The following is a 21229-nucleotide window of genomic DNA, read 5'->3' as shown; positions in this document are numbered from 1 at the left end:
TCCAAACCTGCAGAGTCCGCTGAACAGACGTTGTTTGTCGGGAAATCCACTCCAATCACGAGCGACTGTAACCGGATGGAAGAGAGTGAATAAAAACATAAAGACCGCATGCACCTTTCATTTAAACTGGTAACTGCACTGCGCTTTTTGAATGAGTAGCTGGTTTAAATTAATAAAACCGTTTAAGAATAAGACGATACGTTCCCTTAAAATAGTGAATGTCCACAAATAATTTGGGGCAATGGACATTACAACGTTCCCTTCAATATATGAATTTCAGAATTTACCTTCGATAGAAGCATATCTTTAAATTTTACTTTAATATTCTGGCTTTAATATTGAGGCTGTGCAGCGTAGGTTCACGAGGGACAATCTCATTTGAGGAAAGATTGGAAAGACTGGGCTTGTAATCACTGGAATTTCGAAGGATGAGAGGGGATTTTATAGAAACGTATAAAATTGTAAAAGGACTGGACAAGCTAGATGCAGGAAAAAAATTCCCAATGTTGGGGGATTCCAGAACCAGGGGCCACAGTCTAAGAATAAAGTGGAGGTTATTTAAAACTGAGATGAGAAAAAACGTTTTCACCCAGAGAGTTGTGAATTTGTGGAATTGTCTGCCACAGAAGGCAGTAGAGGCCAATTCACTGGATGAATTTAAAAAGGAGTTGGATAGAGCTCTAGGGGCTAACGGAATCAAGGGATATGGGGAGAAGAAGGCAGGCACGAGTTACTGATTGTAGAAGATCAGACATGATCACAATGAATGGTGGTGCAGGCTCGAAGAGCCAAATGGCCTCCTGCTGCACCTATTTTCTATGTTTCTATGAAAAGCAAGCAATCTGAAGCAAGATTAACACAGCTTCTGTGATAAATGTCATTAAAAGGAACTGCAGAAACTGGTTTGTACCAAAGATAGACAAAAAAAAAAGTGCTGCAGCAATTCAGCGAGTCAGTCAGCATCTCTGGGGAAAATGGACAAGGAAATGAGACCCTTGGTTACACAAAAAAGCTGGAGAAACTCAGCGGGTGCAGCAGCATCTATGGAGCGAAGGAGATAGGCAACGTTTCGGGGTCGAAACCCTTCTTCAGACTCTCGGGGGTGGGTGGGGACAAGAAAGGGAAAAGGAGGAGTAGCCAGAAGGCTGGGGGATGGGAGGAGACAGCAGGGGGGCTAAGGAAGGGGAGGAGACAGCAAGGACTAACAAAATTGGGAGAAACAAAAATGAGACCCTTCTTCAGGCTCAGTTACTATGAGCTGTCCAACCTTCCCTGCCGACTCGTAATCATTGACAAACACTACTCTGATTTTGACATCGAGATGCGCTCGCAAATGGGAAAATGTTTTATCTCATAACTTAACCCTTGTAGTTTAATTTTTTTAATTTAAATATTTTAGCCCCTTTTTCCAAAAGGAGGATAAATTAAACAACAAGGATTAAGCTTTGTGTTGAAGCAATTGCCCATTTGCGAAGGTCTCCCAGGTCAGTCTTCTCTACACACTGACGGACCGATGTTTAATTATGTGGGGCAGTGCCGGATTTAGATAAAGAGAGGCCCTGGGCTATTCCACTTTTGAGGCCCCTCCCAATCCCCCACCCCCATGACTAGAGGAAGATGGAAGAGTGTTTTAAATAATTTGAGTAAAGCCAAGGATGATGACGGGTGTTTAAAATTCCGCAATTGCAATTCCTTCTCTAAAGGACATAAAATGTTATTGTTAAATACCGTAATGATTGAAAACTTCCTCGCTCCTTGCCAACTTCCCAGTTCAAATATCTTTGCACTTTCCTACTTACCCCTGAGTTTGACTTTTGAAGCCTGCAAGTATCCAAAGATGTTCCCTGCACCCGCCATCGCTGCTTCCTGGGGCACGTGGCAGGGCTGCCAACATTGGGTGAGAGTTGAGAGTGAGAAATTGCGAGAGAGCGTAGCGACCGGGGGGGGGGGGGGGGGGGGTGTGGGAGGGGGTGATCCCCCTCCCATAGTAGGTTCCGGAGGTGGCACTCACCCAATCCGCTCCTGGCTCCGGGCCGGGGTTAATACTACATGGGGTGTGGCCAGAGCGGTCGACGGACATAGAGCCGCCGAAGGTGAGGGTGGGAGGTGTGTGCCGTGCCTCAGGGTGGAAGGGGGAGGGGGGTTGGTGCTGGGACCACCGCCGCCGTGTCTCACCTATCACACCAAACAAAACTACTTTTTTTCCCCCCAAAATCATCCCGCAGGCCGGTAGTTTGATAGCCCTGCTTTAAACCAATCTCCTCCAGTGCTTGAATCACAGATCCTGGGTAAAAGACTATGCATTCACCTGATATTCCCCTCATGGTTTTTACTCACCTCTAAAACAATTTTTGCTTTATTTTGAACTTTCTGCACCCGCAGATATTTGAGCGTGACAAATTTTGTGATCAGCTTGAGAGCATGAGAATTTTGTGAAATGCGTGAGTCTCACGCTCTATGCGTGAGAGTTGGCAGTCCTGCTAATAATGCAAACATTTTATGCAAGTTCCAATTGTTTGGTCACAAATCACTTTTTACTGCTTTATAACAGTTAAGTTACTTTAAAACCATTTCAGAAATGATGGCACTCAACAATCAACTAACAAATTAAAGCAAACTAAAAAGAAATAACATGTTCCTTTTCCTGACTCGACCTCATAAGTACTTTAACGCTGTTAACAGAGCAAAAGATATTAATCTCAAGATTCAAAATGGGGAAAATGGGGGCAATTTTGCTTAAATGGTCATTCTAAGCCCATTCAGATCTTCATAGAGTCAGAGTTATACAACATGTACGTGGCTGGCCCAATTTGTCCATAATGATCAAGTTGGCATTCTGCGTGCCCAGGGACTGGCTGCCATTCTCAGATCAGCTCGCGTCCCAGGGACTGGCTGCAGTTCTCAGGTTGACTCGCCTGCCCCGACCCTGCGAAAACGAATTGAAAAAAAAACGTGTTTTTTTTTGGTTACGGGCCGGATTCAGCCCGTGTGCCGTAGGTTGCCTCAGTGTGGTCCTCCCCATGTTTTACAACCGATTCACCTGGTTAGTTCTATCTCCGGCTGCTTCATGTTGTCGGCGGCTGCACATCCAACCAAGAAAGAAGAGAAGAGAAGAGATGTGACGTCACTCACAGCCGCCAACTGACGCACTTCCCCAGACCGCACGGATCGTTGTGATATGGCGCAAAAAGACAAACTGTGCAGGGACTGAGGACAGCGTGAGAATTCTGTCATCAGCGTGAGAATTGGCTGAAATGTGTGACTCTCACACTCAAAGCGTGAGAGTTGGCAGCCCTGTCTAAGGCCAGGATGTGACAACAGACGCACAGGGAGACACATACACAAAGGAAGACACACACACACAGGGACACAGACACACACACACAACAGACTGTTGTTGTTTAATGCTCAGGGAAATAAATACAAAGGTCTGATAGATAAGCTACATTCCCATAAGATATGGGTGAAATCATATCTGGAGTGCTGTGAAGACAAATATTGCAACAATCAATGAAAAAACAAAACATGCAAAATGAAGAACGTGAAAACAAAGAACATGCATCTGAGAGCTTCACGAATGATTACAGACACCCTACCTACAGGTGATGCCACTTTACATTGTACAGACATTGTACACTCAATATAATACACTCAATGTGATTCCACTCAAGTACAGTATGGTCTGACTGGCTCGCATGCAAACAAAGTTTGTCTCTATGCACACGATTAAAATAAGCCAATATTGATGCCAATGCCATTCTGTCCTGTCCTGTCTATATCCTCCTGAAACCACCTACTAATCTGCACTGTCACTTTGCATGAATTCAGCAAAATGAAATGTATTGCGCTTGATTCCCTCACCAAATTATCTGTACAGATTGTGCGCAGCTGGGTCCTCAGCACTCCCACTAGACATCACATATAGGTGATGGGGGTGAAGGACAGATGGTTGGACAAAGACTAGGAGGGGTACATAGAAGGCGGGAGGAACTTGGGGTGAGGTGATAGGCTTGTTAGCTGAAATTGGAGAATTCAATGTTCATACCATTGGGTTGTAAGATACTCAAGTGGAATATGGCCTCACTAGCAATGGCTCATAACAGAAAGGGCAGAATGGGAAATGGGAAGAGGAGTTAAAATGGTTAGCAACCTGGGCATCCAGCAGGCATTGGTGGACCGAGCCGCAACTGATCAGTGAAACTGTTGCCGAGTCTACATTTGGTGTCACCAATGTATGGAGGCCATATTGGGAATACCAGATGCAGTAGATGAGGTTAGAGGAGGTGCACATGAACACCTGTCTCACCTGGAAGGACTGCTGGGATCCCTGGATGGAGTTGAGAAAGGATAGGGGGGATAAGGGGGACAGGTGTTGCATCTCCTGCAGTTGCTGGGGAAAGTACCTGCAGAGGGGGTGGTTTGGGTGAGAAGGGATAAGTGAACCATGGAGTTATGGAGTGAGCGTTTTTTGCAGAAGACAGAAAGGGCTGGGGGTGGGAAGATGTGACTGATGGTGGGATCATGTTGAAGGTGCCAGAAATGCCAAGGGCTAATGTGCTGGTTGCAGAGGCTGGTGGAGTGGAAGATGAGGACCTTGGGGAACTCTATCCTTGTTCTGGAGACAGGTGGAGCGAGAGTTGAATTACGGAACACAGTGGAGACATGGGTGAAGGATCCAACTATGACAGCAGGGGGACCCAGATTCACTAAAGAAAGAGGACAGGGTGGTAAATAAAGGGAAGAAAGGTGTCAGAGATGATCCAAGTCAACTTGAGGCAGGGTGGACATTACTGATAAAATTAATGAAACCAATGGGTTCTGCACGATGTGGTGGAGAAACTGCATGTAGCAGAGAAAAGGCTTGTTGAGACGTCACCTACAGTATTCATGTTCTCCAGCAATGCTGCCTGAACTGCTGAGTTAGTCCAGCACTTTGTGCCTTTTTTTTGCAAATCAGCATCTGCAGTTCCTTTTATCTCCATAGTATTGCTATTAATTTAGTTTGCTCAATCTATATTAGAATAGAATCTCCCCTGATTACCTTTGTTACAACATACACTTGTGATTCATCCTGATTCATACTGTGGCATATGTTACAACTGGTAAGGGCGAATAACTCCATTCATTGGTTTCTGCCCCCCATTGATTCTTAGCTCCACCTAGGTAGTTTCTGCTTCTTAAAAATCTGGAACGAAGATCCTTCTTTTTAGACTTTAGATACAGCGCCCATCGGCCCACCGATCAGCGATCACCACATACCGCTACCACTATCCTACAAACTAAGGACAATTCACAATTTTTTACCAAAGCCAATTAACCTACAAACCTGTACGTCTTTGGAGTGTGGGAGGAAATGGGAGCACCAGGAGAAAACTCACATGGTCACAGGGAGAACGGGCAAACACGATCCAGACAGCAGCTATAATTCGGATTGAACCCGGGTCTCTGGCGTTGGCGAAGGCTGCAACTCTACCACTGTGCCTCTGTGCCACCAGTACATCTGTTTTACCATCTTATTTTTCAATATCAGGACATGCCTCCAATTCCTTTTTCTGTTTTGCCTGTCTCTTTTGTAATAGTTATACTTACAGTACATCTCATACAGTTACCATTCGGTCCAACTCTCTATGTGGTGTTTAGTTTTCAAAGGAGTCTCCATCACTGGACATCCTATCATGATATCAGCATAACTTTTATTCTGTCCCTTCAGATACGTATATTATCTATTTCATTCAGTTTCCAGAGAGTAACCGATTCAGTATTCAGAACATTGATGAGTTTGTTAGTAACTCTCTTATATTCATGGTCCCGGGTATTGGATTCCACATCTTTTTTCTACCTGGAGTACTCTACCTGGAGTCAATTGGCAAGAAAGCTAATGAGTGGAAACCAGTCCTGACTGCCAACAAACACTGTAAACTGAGTACAGCAGAAAAGCTTTAAACATTTAAAATATTTAATTCCTTGCAAATTGTTCCTCCTATCTGCATTCTGATTACAACACGATTTTTACTTTAGATGACCAGAAGGTTGATTTAATGTTTTGACATTTTTAGGAAGCTACGAGTTGTACAAATTTGGTCCATGTACCTTAGATTTAGTTTCGATGTGACTCCACTAATTCAGTAAAGAGACAATGATAATATAATTTCATGTACGGGCATTTTAATTTCCACGTGTAAACTTGTCTTAGTAGAGGAAACAAAATACTAGAAAATCATGTAATTTGACCGTGAAATGTTGCCTCCATATTAATCAAATATGTGCCTTCCGATAATGTTTAAATATGTGCATTCCAGATAATGTTTAAAAACAAATTGTTACGATGCTTGGAATTTTTTTTATAACATCCTATAAAAGTACTACAAATGAAGCCTGATGTTAAGGACAATATAAAGAGTATTAAATTTGTCCCTATGGGGAAACAATTTGTGTCCAATTCAAAATAGGAAAAATAAATCTGTATTTCTAGATAGATAGGTTGGGTTGCACTAATAAATCACCAATCTTCAAAGTATGTAGTCAAATGTGTCATATAATTGAAAAGACTTTCCAATTGAAATACTTTTTTCAAATATGTTGCAGTAAGAACAATCCACATTCTTCAATACTGTATGAATATTTCAGAGTTTCACATAAGTATACAGACCAGACCAACTGTAGATGTTTCTGAACAAGGCAGTCGAATAAGTGAGGGAAGTGAAAATCGATTAGTCATTCATAAGGCCAGAGCTCAAATTGTTTTAAAATGTGTTATACTTGCAACGTGGATCTCATATACTGTCTTTTTCCCTACACACAACATTATATCTTTCAGACACGATACATAGCGGAGAAATATGACTGAAAAGGATAGCGAGGAGCCGGACGAAAAATAAATATAATTTAATGAATTCAGATAACAATAAACTTCTGATAGAATGGTGGAGAAGTAAAACGGGATTTCCAATTAATTTGTCAATTGCAGCAAGAGCTGAGAACATACTGTATTTTTCCTTTCGGGAAATTCGAGCTAAGCCTTTTAAAAGGGTGTTGAGATTGTTTTTTGATACTTGTGGGAATCAATGGCTTCCTGGTTATTTAAATGCTCGATTGAGACATTTGTATTTCTCCCTCCCGCTCTGTGGGCAGGTGCGGAGCGACACGATCTGCCGCAGTGTGTGCGGGTTTAATGGGAGAGACGTCATTTACTAATTCAGTTTAAACTGCTTTGTGGAGCGCTAATGTTATTTTAGACTGTTTTTTCAAAAAATATAATTCACTAGCCGGCGAGCGGAGAATAATAAACTCACTGCACCCGCCCAGCGCCACGCCATTTGTTCTTGACCATGGGAAATGGTCTCGTATCAAAAGCTCTTAATCTTCCCCCAGCCTCGCACTGTTACAGATGTCAACATCAAAGTTAAACGGAACCGTGAACACGGTGCAAATTTAATTAAAAGCGGATTAACGTGGGAGAAACTTTACCAATACACTTGGAGTTGTATAGTTCTTACATTGTGGCAGAGTAGTCGCTACAATCTATAAATCTTCTCAATCGCCGGGGAGTATTACAAATTCACTCCTATGAATTAGGCCATTTGGCCCATCGAGTCTACTCCGCCATTCAATCATGGCTGATCTCTGCCTTCAAATCCCATTATCCTGCCTTCTCCCCATAACCCTTGACACCCGGTCTAATCAAGAATGTGTCTATCTGCCTTAAAAATATCCACTGACTTGGCCTCCACAGCCCTTAGTGGCAATGAGTTCCACAGATTAACTACTCTCTGACTAAAGAAGTTCCTCCTCACCTCCTTTTTAAACGAGCACCTTTTAATTCTGAGGCTATGACCCCTGGCCCTAGACTCTTCCACCAGTGGAAACATCCTCTCCACATCCACTCTATCTATGCCTTTCATTATTCTGTAAGTTTCAATGAGGTTCCCCCCCTTAATCTTCTAAACTCCAGCGAATAGAGGCCCTATTGCTCATGGCTGAGCTTGGGACAGTCAGTGGCTTTGCACTGGAATCTTGGTGTTGCTTTTCATAGGATCATGTCAAAGGAGCAGAATTAGGCCATTTGGCCCACCGAGTCTACTCATCCATTCAATTGGGCCTGATCTATCTTTCCCTCTCAACCTAATTCACCTGCCTTCTCCCCACAACCCCTGACTCCGTTACTAACCTAGAATCTGTCAATCTCCACCTTACAAAATACCCTAATGACTTGGCCTCCACAGATTGTGGCAATGAATTCCAGAGATTCACTACCATCTGACTAATGAAATTCCTCCTCATCTCCTTTCTAAAGGTACGTCCTTTTATTCTGAGGCTCTGGACATTAGTGCTCCATAAAGCAATACCCTCTGGTCCTAGACTCTCCCACTAGTGGAAACATTCTCTCCACATCTACTCTATCCAGGCTTTTCACGATTTGGTAAGTTTCAATGAAGTACCCCCTCATCCTTCTGTGCCTGACCAACCAACCTTGCAACAGATTACACATTCACCCACAGCCATCTCCACCAAGAACATTGTTAATTTAATATTTAAGTTAATCAACAAGAAATTTAGCAGAAATTCCGAATAAATTCATGTTCATAAGTGCTTGGAGCAGAATTAGGCCATTAGGCTCATGATTAATAAGGGGGTCAGGGGGTTTGGGGAGAAGGCATGAGAATGGGGTTAAGAGGGAAAGATAGGTCATCCATGATTGAATGATGGAGTAGACTTGATGGGCCGAATGACCTAGTTCCGTTCCTATCACTTATGAACATAAACTAGAATTTAGAAGATTGAGGGGGGATCTTATAGAAACTTACAAAATTCTTAAGGGGATGGACAGGCTAGATGCAGGAAAATTATTCCCGATGTTGGGGAAGTCCAGAACAATAGGTCACAGTTTAAGGATAAGAGGGAAGTCATTTAGGACCGAGATGAGAAAATCATTTTTCACACAGAGAGTGGTGAATCTGTGGAATTCCCTGCCACAGAAGGTAGTTGAGGCCAGTTCATTGGCTGGATTTAAGAGGGAGTTAGATGTGGCCCTTGTGGCTAAAGGGATCAGGGGAGAAGGCAGGTATGGGATATTGATTTGGATGATCATCCATGATCATATTGAATAGCGGTGCAGGCTCGAAGGGCCGAATGGCCTACTCCTGCACCCATTTTCTATGTTTCTATGTTTCTATGAACTTATTCCTAGGAATTTCTGCTAAATTTCTTGTTGAAGTAAAAGCACTGCAAATGGCTGGTGGGGCTTGGGTTGAAGTAAAAGCACTGCAAATGGTTGGTGGGGCTAACTTGACAACTTCCTGTTTGAACTATATATTGATGTTAGATAAAACGCTACCACTTACGGTGGCCTGGCACCAGTCCCCCTTGCGTTGGGGGACCCATCCTCCCGTTTGTTTAAAAAAACTTGAGATCTCTCTCCTGTCAATCACGCAATGAAGGCCACACCTTTTCCGGTGGACGGGGGAGGGTCCCGGAACTGTGGGTGTGGCTAGGCTCTGCATAATGGGGAAGAGAGAGGTCACGACTCTGAGCTGTGAATCAACTGAACACACTGAACTGTGAGTGTGGTTTTATGGTGGTTTTATGGTGGTTTCAACCTGCTTGAAATGGTATGAAACTGCATTTGAATGTGGTGGCCTTGCATCCTGCATGAAATGGTATGAAACTGCATTTGAATGTGGTGGCCTTGCATCCTGCATGAAATGGTATGAAACTGCATTTGAATGTGGTGGACTTGCAGCCTGCTTGAAGTGTTTGGAAACTGCCCTTGATTTTTGGTGGCCTTGCACCCTGCTTGAAGTGGTAAGATACTGCACTTGAATTCGGTGGCCTTGCACCCTGCTTGAAGTGGTAGGAAAATGGATTTGAATTTGGTGGCCTTGCACCCTGCTTGGAATTTCAAGGAATACCCATTAGTCAACTGCCAGCCCACCGGCAGTGAGTGAGCTGCCAGCACATCAGGCTTGAGGGACTGGGCTGCCACCCCAAGGATCCACAATGTCCATTTGGTCCTCTGGAGACCAGTCCCTTGCTTTCTATTGAGTGCCTGAATCTGAGGGGAAACATGGTAGATGGGAATAGATAGGGTATGGAAGTCAGAAACTTTCCTCCATTGTGGAAATGTCAAATACTAGATGGCATAGCTTTCTGGTGATAGAGGAAATTTTAAAGGAGATGTGCAGGACAAGATTTTTACTCAGGGAATTTGTGTCTATTTTCGTTCATCACCTTTACGTTTTCAGCCTTAAATGAGCTAGAAAGTCAGTTAGGTAGTAATTGAGGGGACTGGACACATCTGAACAAACTGCCATAATATTACTGTAGTTGTATTAATTTAAAGTGTGATATTGTGGTTTCAAGCCTTGCATCAGTCTTTAAAACCGCAGAAACCGTGGTGACAATTCAATGCAGACATTCACCTCAGATTACGGCAAATGGCTGAAAACAAAAATCCTACTGCACAACTGCTTCAAGTTAGCCTGTTGGTAGGAACCTACTATATCCAGAGTGGCTATGACATTACTCTGTATTACAACTGTGTCCATACTTCAAAAAGGGGCACATATGGCTTTCCTTCCCGCCCGATGCAATATAAAGGTGCCGCATTAGTCGTTTCATTCATTTCCTTTCTGATCAGGTAAATATTGCAACGAATACCTCCTTTAACCTCTAATAGAGACCTGTATTGTCAGATGACATGATCAAGCTCAGCCAAGGCTGTTTCCCAGTTGAGGTTTGCTTTTAAATTTGTGGTGTTATACCAGTTTTTTTTTTAAATACCAAGCTAAAACCTCCTGGGATTCAATTCGAAGAACTCGAATATTTTCACACTTACACTTTAGCTTACATAAGCTAACTTAAATTCATAAATTAAGCTAACTTCTATTCATATTGCTTTGAAAATTTAAACATATTCCATTCCGTTAATAACATAATTGATTACATTCTGATTCCGAAGCAACAAGATTTAAAGGAGCACCAATAAATCTTTTGCATTATGAGTAGTGCCATAAAGCGGCATTTCCTTCGGTAAGATAGATACAAAATGAAGGGGATGACCCGTTCCGTTCGGTTGACTTCGCCAATCTGCAGATTTCCAATGGTGTTTATTTCCTCGTGTAATTGCAAATCGCGGTGTCGAGTTTCCTTTCCTTCCTGAGTAAATAGATGTTGGCAGCAGATTCAGAGGGTGGGACAATAATATCTCAGTGAAAGGACATTAAAATGAATGAAGGTGTGAAATTGCCTTATAAATACCAGCACGCGACCGGCGTGTGCCATCCACCTACAGCAACTCTGTACATGAACTTGTGCGGGTGGGGACCCATCGCAAAAACGACCCGGTGTCGGCATACGAGAGGGAAGGTAAAAACGTGATTGATCTGCTGAAATAAAGCATTTGGGGAGGGAAAATGTATTGAATAATGGATGTTGGCAGGTTGACATGTTAAACAATTTCAAGTGTGAATTATTTTGCAGCTGTTATTTGGGAAAGCATTAGCTGCGACTGACAATGCACCATCCAAACGCTGGCGACTGCCTCGCAGGTTCCAACCAAGGGATCAGTGTGGTTTCAACAGGTAACTGACAAAATAGGCGATCTTTGTTATTTGGAGAACAATCCGTGGCCGTGCAGTAAAATGCTACAGGTTGGAGCCATCGCCTCTCCTCCATTGACTTTTATCATAGTCATATCTTATCATAGTCATACGTTATTAGCCAAGTATGTTTTGCAACATACGAGGACTTCAAAAGTGTATGCCTGAGAATCCTGGACAATTTGTACCCCCCCTCCGGTTTTGCCACTACAAGTAATTTGATCATTGTGTGGGCGTTTCCTAAGTGCTAATTACCCCCCAATACTTTGGACATTGCAGCAGTAACCACGTTTAAAAGTTGCTGCGTAAAAACAAGGAACTGCAGACGCTGGTTTACACAAACAGACACAAAGTGCTGGAGTCTGTCAGCGGGTCGGGAAACATCTCTGGAGAACATGGAAGGGTGACAATTCGGGTCAGGACCTTCTGTAGACCGAACAAGTGCCGCCGACCCGAAACGTCACGTATCCATGTTCCCCAGAAATGCTGAAACAAAGTACTGCAGATGCGGGTTTATACCAAAGATAGACACAGAGTGCTGGAGTGAGTCGGGCAGCATCTCTGGATTAAAGGGAGAGGTGACGTTTCGGGTCGGGGTCCTTCTTCAGACTGATATACTTTTTCTCCAGAGATGCTGTCTGGCCCGCTGGGTGATTCCAGCACTTTGTATCTTCAGTTACTGTCAGCAGCTTTGACTGTGTCACATAACTCTACTTCCATCTGTGTTGAAGTTCCCTGTCCTTTGCGCAGAGAATAAGAAGATTTCGTCCGTATAACACCTGGTAAAATTGAAAAACACGGATGTATTAGCTTTCAGCACCCATTCACGAATTCGAACATCCTTTCGCCAACATCTCACCGTTTTGCGATTTGTAATGTCAATGTACATTAAGTGTAGCTGATTTTCTTTAAAGAGGTTGGATTTTCTTTTACGTTTAAGATGACAACGCGGGGGAAACACTTTGATAGCTAACTTGTAAAAAAAAGTCGCTGCATATTCGTATGCAGGAAAACATTCTTTAGTCATATTACGTAATTATTGACAGAATTCTGTTCATAGAACATTTTCATTTCCAACACATGCGTTGTGGGTCGAGGAGTATTCCATTAATTTTAAAACAAACGGAATAATGAAAAGACTTTGAATTTGTGCATATGTCATTGTACGAATGATAACAAATTGTTTTTTTTTACTGGAGAGTTGGGAGAATGTGTCGATGACGACTTGGGTAGGTACAATAACATCGCAGATTGCAGTATCTAGTTTCTACTAACGCATTGATATTATTACATTAAGTTTTAATAAGTCTTGCATGCGTTGTGCATTTTCTAACTAGTCCCATCGGTTTTATCTTCGATACAACTGCTATCAACAGCTAAATGTTCCCTTATGCACCTTCCCCCGGGGACCCTGGGCAACTCATCCTCCGGACTTCATTACTCCATGCCATCCTGCCATTACGGGAGTCAACAATCGCCTTATGGGGTGATGACAGGTAAAGTAAGCACGTATTTCTCTTGATGTTGTTATTACAGTATGTGTCAATGTAACATTCTTCTTCGCTCTCTAATGGGGCTTTGCAATGTACCTCTATCACAACACAGATGCCACAAGTTCTTACACGAGGTAGTAAAGCAAGTGCGTCACTGCCAATTGGTATCCGTCTTTCTGACCTGTAGCGTTTAAACACATTGATACTAAAAAGGCCATGTATAATATCTTCATATTCTTAATATGTATATCCTCACTCAAATCACTATTTCCATTCATTAAAAAAAACGCATTTGACACTTGCTTGCTTCAATAAAGAGTGGTTATTTTCTCTGCAATTTTTATTTGGAGTCTCTGGTACTTCTGAAAATTGGGAAATGTGCGTTTAAAAAAAAATCTAAATAAATTGTGAGATTTGTTTGAAAAAAAAGATCATATCCACTAATATTGTACAATGTCGCAAATTCCACGATATGTGCTAAATGTGGAGAAAGCGCGACCGTTTACTGGCGGGTCTAAGGGTTAAAATTATGGTGTAACATTCTGAACTGGTATGAATGATATGTTCTACAGTTTGTTGGACACAGCAAGTTGTGTGTAGTTATTTCCGTGTATGGTTTCACAGTGCGTCTAACTGCATTGCCTACGTGTGTGTGTGTGTGTAGGTGGCCTTACTCCTTGTCTGTACAAGCTGCCCGACCACACGCTGAGCACTTCCTCGTGTAACCTGGGCCGTGGGTTTACACCTCTGCACCAGTCAGTCATGTGCGAAGAGTCCATTGCGGTAGACTTCAAGCAGGAGTTCCGAAAAAAGAGTAAAATCGCCGAGGACCCCGTTGGCGTGGATTCCCCGGAAATCAAAGAGCTGGAGATGTTTGCAAATCAATTTAAGTTAAGAAGAATAAAGTTAGGTAAATAATGGACTTGTTTTGTCAATCTTGCGATCATTTCGTTAGGTAAATCGTGCCGATACTGTGACTCAATTACTCTCCCTTTGTGTCACATTTGTGCCATAAAATCAAACTTGTGAACAACATAAAGGATTAGAGATACTTCTACAGCTTGAAGGTCCGACATAGTTCAGTTAGTACGAACAGAGATTTTTTTTTTTTTAAACAAGAATGTATTTACAATTCTTTTGAGGTCTTTCGGAGATAAATTAACCATGGAATATCGGAGGTCCTGGTTGAAAATCTCTCCAAAGGTTAGCGAACGTTAAACGTGTTTTTTTAGTTGTTAACGTTTTAATTGAGAGTTGGAAGAAACAGACTGTTTCTTAAAACGCGTACATTAGACGACGGCATCGAGGGCACTTATCAGATTTAACGCTTTTGAAGATCACAGTTTGTACTTCTAAACCTGTAGAGCGGTAGAGTTGCTGCAGGACAGCGAACGCAGCGCCGGACACCCGGGTTCGATCTGTACGGAGTTTGTCCGTTCTCCCCGTGACCTGCTTGGATTTTCTCCAAGGTCTTTTCCTCTCACACTCCAAAGCCGTACAGGTTTGTAGGTTAATTGGCTTGGTAAATGTAAAAAAATGTGTAGGATAGTGTTAATATTTCCGCGCTACTTTCTAGACTAAAGTAAATTTAGTTCGCACAACAGTTTATATTGGATCAACAACACATTGCACAATATAACATGGTAATACACACGCCGCCGATCCATTAGTATACAAGTAAACGGAATTTTCTGCATGTCGCACCGTTTTATTAAATAAACACAATATAACCACAACAATATTTGTGCTGGATAAAAAGGAGGCCGGGCAATATTTCTATTTGCAGAAGAGCGAAAGTTTTCTACACACAATTCATTCGACAAGGTAAACTTATGGAACGTATTCACTGGCGTTTAGAAGGATGAGGGGGTTCTTATAGAAACATATAAAATTATAAAAGGACTGGACAGGCTAGATGCAGGAAAAATGTCCCCAATGTTGGGCGAGTCCAGAACCGGGGCCACTGTCTTAGAATAAAGGGGAGGCCATTTAAGACTGAGGTGAGAAAAAATCGTTTTCACCCAGAGTTGTGAATTTGTGGAATTCCCTGCCACAGAGGGCAGTGGAGGCCAAATCACTGGATGGATTTAAGAGAGAGTTAGATAGAGCTTTGGGGGCATGTGGAATCAAGGGATATGGGGAGAAGGCAGGCAAGGTTATTGATTGGGTGATAAGAACGTCTCCTTTAAACGTTGCTCCCCTCACCATAAAATGATATCCTCTGGTTGAGATCTGACAGCTTATTTGCATTTTCAACTAACTAAATTAAAACGGTATGCATAAAAAATTGCTGCGTTTCATGTATCCAGTTCCCTAAAAGTAAATTAAGCTACAGATAAAATCAATACGACCCTTAACCGTGAAATACGGTTGTGCCATTTTTCTGATGAATTGTTGGACTCAAAACATCACCTATCCATGTTCCCGAGAGATGCTGCATGACCCAGTTAGTTACACAAGCACTTTTGTCTTTTGTTGTAAACCAGCATCTACAGTTCCTCGTCTCTCCTGGACCATTTCAATGCTTTAGTAGAAAAGAGCAACTTAGAAATTTGCCAGTTTCAGTTACACGAAACCCAACCCAATTTCAAGCACAATTTACTCACTCATTTCCGAAGAGGAGCATTCAGGGTCATTGTTAATACTGTAATACCTCTATTAACAATTTCCCTTGAGGACATCATCTTTTGTCTTCCTTTCTTACCACAGGTTACACCCAGACAAATGTAGGAGAGGCACTCGCTGCTGTGCATGGCTCAGAATTTAGCCAAACAACAATTTGTCGCTTTGAAAATTTACAGCTGAGTTTTAAAAATGCATGCAAGCTTAAATCAATCCTTTCAAAATGGTTAGATGAAGCAGAACAAGCAGGGGGTATGTATGCCTATCTTTCCTACCATGTTCCATTCTAACGAATATTTCCATTGATAAGTTAATAATGATGACGTTTAATGTTTACACAACACAGATCTAACTATTGGATAATATTTATCCAATATAAACATATTTCAATTTTACCCTATCAACATCATTGTCCTTTTAACACCAAGTAATCATCTAGCTTCTTCCAAAAATATATAAAACTCACTTCAATCAAGTCTTGTGTTAGTGTGTTCCATATTCGAAACAATCAAGGTGGCAAGGAATTTCATCTTTTACCTCTTACTAGGCTAACATAGGTCTTGAATTATGACTCCTAGTTTAGATTTCTACATCACATCCATGTCTCCCATACCATTTTGTTATGGCCTTTTTTAGGCAATACTTTAATCTTTGTTTTTTTTTAATATACATGTATAAAATCCTTTTCTGCTAGCCATAACATCATTCTGGCATTATTTTTTCTTTAGCTTTTATATACTCTCCAGTATCTCCCTGTCTTTTATGCAAAATGGAGGTCACAAATATGCATGTATTTTTGCTGCAAGTTGCATAAGATGTTGCACAGTATTAATATATTCTTCAAACTAGATTTTAAACCATCCTTTCCCCATCATTTTCCTCAGATTAGTTTTCAGTTCTTTATTGTTTGTTCTACTCACAAAGTATTTGCTAAACTCTGCATCTGGCATCACCTTCAATCGTTTTAATTTAGTCTCGTCATTCAGAATTATGAGTAAATTAAAGTCCCTTTCCTCAGAAGTTTATGCTTTATTTGAACTCGCATTCGAAGACCAGACTATCCTTGATTGGACTTTTCTGGCTTTACCTTGCACTAAATGTTATTCCATTATCATATATCTATACACTAATTATGTATGTCTTTCTGCTGACTAGTTAGCACGCAGCAAAAAGCTTTTCACTGTCCACGTGACAATAACCTAAACTGTTCATTTTGTTTACAGCTTTCCTGTTTCATTAGATATTCCATATGCGCAACTGATCCACATATGATATTGTTGCCATGGATGTTTTAATCTATTACCAGTTTTTTTTCTAGCGCCTCCCGTTCTTAATATTAAACTTGACTATATTGCCAGCGTAGTAATTATTTCTTGCCGCATGCTATTCAAACCCTTTTCTAAATCATATGGCATATGCCAGCTTGAGAATTAACAAGACCTGAGAATCTAAAAGTCCTTCATCTAATTTGGGTATAAAATGTGTACCCCATACAATACTTTTAATACTGAAATAGATTTAAGGCACTTTACAGGAACATTAGCAAATAAATTAAAAGCAATTTTTTAAAGTTACCATGGATAACATTGTTGGGACATGAGCCTAGCTGAGTGATTGCCGTTTCAATGGAAGACTTTGAGGATATTGATCATGACTCCATAAGTTTAAAGATTGTTTTGAATAGGGAGAAGGGTGAATCTTGCAGGAAAGTACTAAATTGGAGTAAGGAAAACTACAACTTTATTAGATCGGAGCTCTGGAGGAATTGTTACACTGGGAGCAATTGTTATCGGACAAGTACACATCTGACGTAGGATTTATTGAAAGACTCAGTTGATTGAAGTTTAGAACCAGCCTGTGCCAGTGAGGAGGAGATAGAAGGATGGCAAAGTAAATCAACCTTGGATGACCAAAGAGGTTGTAAATTTGGTCAATAAGACAAAGGGAGTGCATGGAAGGTTTGAAAAAAATGGAATCAGACAGGGGCCTCTGAGGAATATAAAGGCAATAACTCAAACAGGCGATTAGAAAGGCCTAAAGGGGATTAATGAAAATACCAAAGCTTTTTATAATTATATTAAAAACAAGTTGGTAACCAGGGAGAAGGTAGGACTGCTCAAGGAACAAGAAGAGAATTTGTGCTTGGAATCCAGGGAAGCTGAGGAATGGTTGATGGAATTTAATGACGATAAATGTTTGGTCTAACATGGGCAGGACCTACACAGTGAATGGCAGGGCTCTGGGTGTGTTATAGACCAGAGGGATCTTGGAGTTATGGTGCATGGTTCCTTGAAAGTAGATTGGGTGGTCAAAAAGGCTTTTGCGACATTGACCTTCATCAGCCAAGAGTATTGAGTATAGAAGTTGGGAGATCATGTTCCAGTTGTACAAGACATTTGTGAGGCCGCATTTAGAGTATTGTGTTTAGTTCAGGGCACCATGTTATAGGAAAGATGTTATCAAGCTGGAATGGGTATAGAAAAGATCCATGTTGCCAGAACTAGAAAGTCTGAGCTATAGGGAGAGGTTGAGTTGGCTGGGACTCTATTCCTTGGAGCGCAGGAGGATGAGGGGCAATCTTGCAGAGGTGTATAACATCCATGAGAGGACTAAATCGGGTAGATGCATCGAGGACCGGAGGACATAGGATTAAGCTGAAGGGGAAAAGATTTTATAGTAATCTGAGGGGTAACGTTTTCCACACAAAGGGTGGTGGGTGTATGGAACAAGCTGCCAGAGGAGGTAGTTGAGGCTGGGACTATCCCAACATTTAAGAAACAGTTAGGCAGGTACATGGGGGTGGAAGATTGCAACCTTCACATGGTCTGCCCTGTTTCGACTAATGCATTCAACTCAACGTGCACAAACAGAAGATCAAATAGAACAAGTTGTCCTACAACATTTGGCTGTGCACGCCACACGAAAGAAGACAGGTGCATGGATGGAACAGGTCTGGACGGATATGGACTAAACACGGGTAGGTGGGACTAGTGTAGCTGGGACATGTTAGCCAGTGTGGCCAAAGGGCCTGTTTCCTTACTGTATCAGTCTATGACTATGTGGAAGAGATATGAAATTAGTACTTTGCATGTTTTCATCAAGAAGGAGGACATGAAGCACAATGAGATCAGTGTGGTGAACACTAATATGCAAGGGCAGTTTGAGATTATGACGGAGGTGTTGGGGCTCATGGAGAGCATTAACGTGGATAAATCCCTAGGACCTGATGGGTTATTGAGAGAGGCAAGTGATTTTAGGACCCTTGGCAAAGAATTTTATTAATTTCTCAACCTTATTATTGCTTAAAAATTCCACCTCATTCTCTACATTTTTTATTGACACACTGAAGAGAATTCTAGGGGAATGAATTTCTCTTTGGGTGAAATCTTTCCTGACAGATACTTAAACTGTCATACTCATTGCTTTTCAATCCTCAAGAGAATATACGTAATATAAGTAGTTTGTATAACCCATCATAATTTAATCCTTCTCGTCCAGGTATTACGCTGGTACTTGCTACAAGAATAATGTAAACGTCCAAGGAACACTACCCAATAACTGAATGTAGAATATAATATTGTAATATAATAATAAAATATTGTATAATATACTATACAATAGTTGAAAATAGTAATTAAAATGTCAAATCAGAATTAACTACTGTTAAGTTTGATCTGTTTTACTGCACTAAAACTAAATAACTTGGACAATCAAATTTGTTTTCCAAGCAGAATTAATGTAAATTGTATTCAGTTACTGCTAATTTCTTTGCAGCTTTAAATAATGAAAGAGCAGGAACAAATGAAAGGAAAAGAAAACGAAGAACTACAATCAGGTAATGCTTGATAACAAGTTAAATATACTCTGAATAGAAAATCAGGATCAATATCTTCTTGAGATTATGTCCTGTCCACGCTAACTCAAATGGTTTATGCTTTAATGAGGCAAGATTGTAAAATATGTGGAAATCTAACAAAAGTAAAATGTTGCCCCATTTATGATAAATATATAGTATATTCCTTATTTTAGTGCGACACTTAGCAAAACTAATATTACGAAGTAAGGAAACTGTAAGAATTTGGTACAGTAAATGTAAAGTTGGCTGGTTATTAATTTCCATTAAAATTGACATAAAAAAAATCTGTGACAAATATTTCTAATGCACCTTCCAAACGTACAAGATGAGAAAAAATTCTAAAAAAACAATTATTTTCAAAATTATTGAAATATTAGATTGGATTTTATCTGATGCTGTTATATTAGTCAAAAGAATGGAAATAGTTCATTCAGCCCAACTTTTTCATGCCAAAAGTTGTCTAACCAAGCTAATCCTGCCCTATTTCCCTTCAAACCTTTCCAATTCATATACCTGTCGCACAAGTGTCTTTCAAATATGTATTGTGCATTTGTGTTCTACATAATATATATGCTGAATGTTTTAGATGACGGAAAAATACAATTTGGTGTACAAATTCATAAAAGCCAATTATCACTTCTGCCTTAAAGGAAATTGCTGAATGCAAAATGTAGGAAATAGTTTAATAAATCACACAAAAACCATAGATTGTATTAAAGCATAATCTGCTTTTGTATCATCAGCATGCTAGCTAAAGAAACACTGGAGACACATTTTGGGCATCAAAGTAAACCTACCTCCCAAGAGATCATGCAAATGGCCGAAAGTTTAAACCTGGAGAAAGAAGTCATAAGAGTCTGGTTCTGTAACCGCCGGCAGAGGGAGAAACGAGTGAAGACAACCCTGCATTACAATTCATTTTGTTTTTCCTTCAAAGAACATCTTGACTGTAGATAAAACATTATTTTTCCCCTCAGCATCTAAACCAAAAAAGCTGTAAACTACCCAGGAAGTTATGAACCATTAAGTGCATTGACAACATACTAGTTTTGCAACATTTTATTTATTCCTATTGGTCATAAATGATGCTGCCTGCCTTATAGATGTAGACATTCAGCTCTCCCTAGTACTTCACCCAATTTCCAACTGTTTGTACAGCACATCATTCTGAATGCTTGTGATCCATTTCACTTGCTTGGGTAGGAGAAAACAATATTATAGCAGAAATGGAGCCTGTCCTTGGCCACCTTGCACACTGCATATACTTTGACACAGGACACAGGACACAAACCATACAACACCAATACCACATTAACACAATATTGTGCAATCTATTTATTGTCTCTTGTGCGTGGACACCTTTCTTTTTCTTCATGCATGGTGTGATTTTCTCGGAAAGCACAGAAAAACACGTTTTTCACTGCTTTTTGGTGCAAATTACAATAATAAACCAATAAATTATTTTAATATAATCACCTGATTGGACATCTTACCAAAGCATTTTGCTGTATGTATCTGCTGCTCAATGACCTTCCCATTTAAACCAGGTAATTTCATTCCTAACTTCTCTTGCTGCATTTTGGCTTCTTCACATATATTCTCTATTTTCTTCATTTTCTATATTAACATATTGCAGCAAATGTTGACATTGTTTTAAAAAA

General features: G+C 40.8%; 1 protein-coding gene across 1 annotated transcript; it reads left to right on the top strand.

Moving 5' to 3' along the window:
• Nucleotides 1–12836: 12836 nt before the first annotated feature.
• Nucleotides 12837–20525, top strand: pou1f1 (POU class 1 homeobox 1). The gene is made up of 5 exons (XM_055645034.1): nucleotides 12837–13093; nucleotides 13755–14000; nucleotides 15800–15964; nucleotides 19487–19547; nucleotides 20312–20525. Exons 1-5 carry the CDS (start codon nucleotides 12988–12990, stop codon nucleotides 20523–20525), a joined length of 792 nt encoding a protein of 263 aa, XP_055501009.1. The 5' UTR covers nucleotides 12837–12987.
• The last annotated feature ends 704 nt before the right edge of the window (nucleotides 20526–21229 follow it).

The sequence above is a fragment of the Leucoraja erinacea genome, chromosome 13, assembly GCF_028641065.1.
Source record: "Leucoraja erinacea ecotype New England chromosome 13, Leri_hhj_1, whole genome shotgun sequence".
Classification (NCBI taxonomy): domain Eukaryota; kingdom Metazoa; phylum Chordata; class Chondrichthyes; order Rajiformes; family Rajidae; genus Leucoraja; species Leucoraja erinaceus.
Note: the sequence above shows the minus strand (reverse complement) of the source record. Positions and strands in the feature narration are given on the sequence as shown.

Bases quoted from the DNA above. Each gene is read 5' to 3' on its own strand.
- pou1f1 (XM_055645034.1), top strand. From the start codon at position 12,988: ATGCACCTTCCCCCGGGGACCCTGGGCAACTCATCCTCCGGACTTCAT. The intron at 14,001-15,799 runs GTAAATAATGGA...TTCTTACCACAG, and splicing joins GTTAAGAAGAATAAAGTTAG to GTTACACCCAGACAAATGTA. The intron at 19,548-20,311 runs GTAATGCTTGAT...TTGTATCATCAG, and splicing joins AAACGAAGAACTACAATCAG to CATGCTAGCTAAAGAAACAC.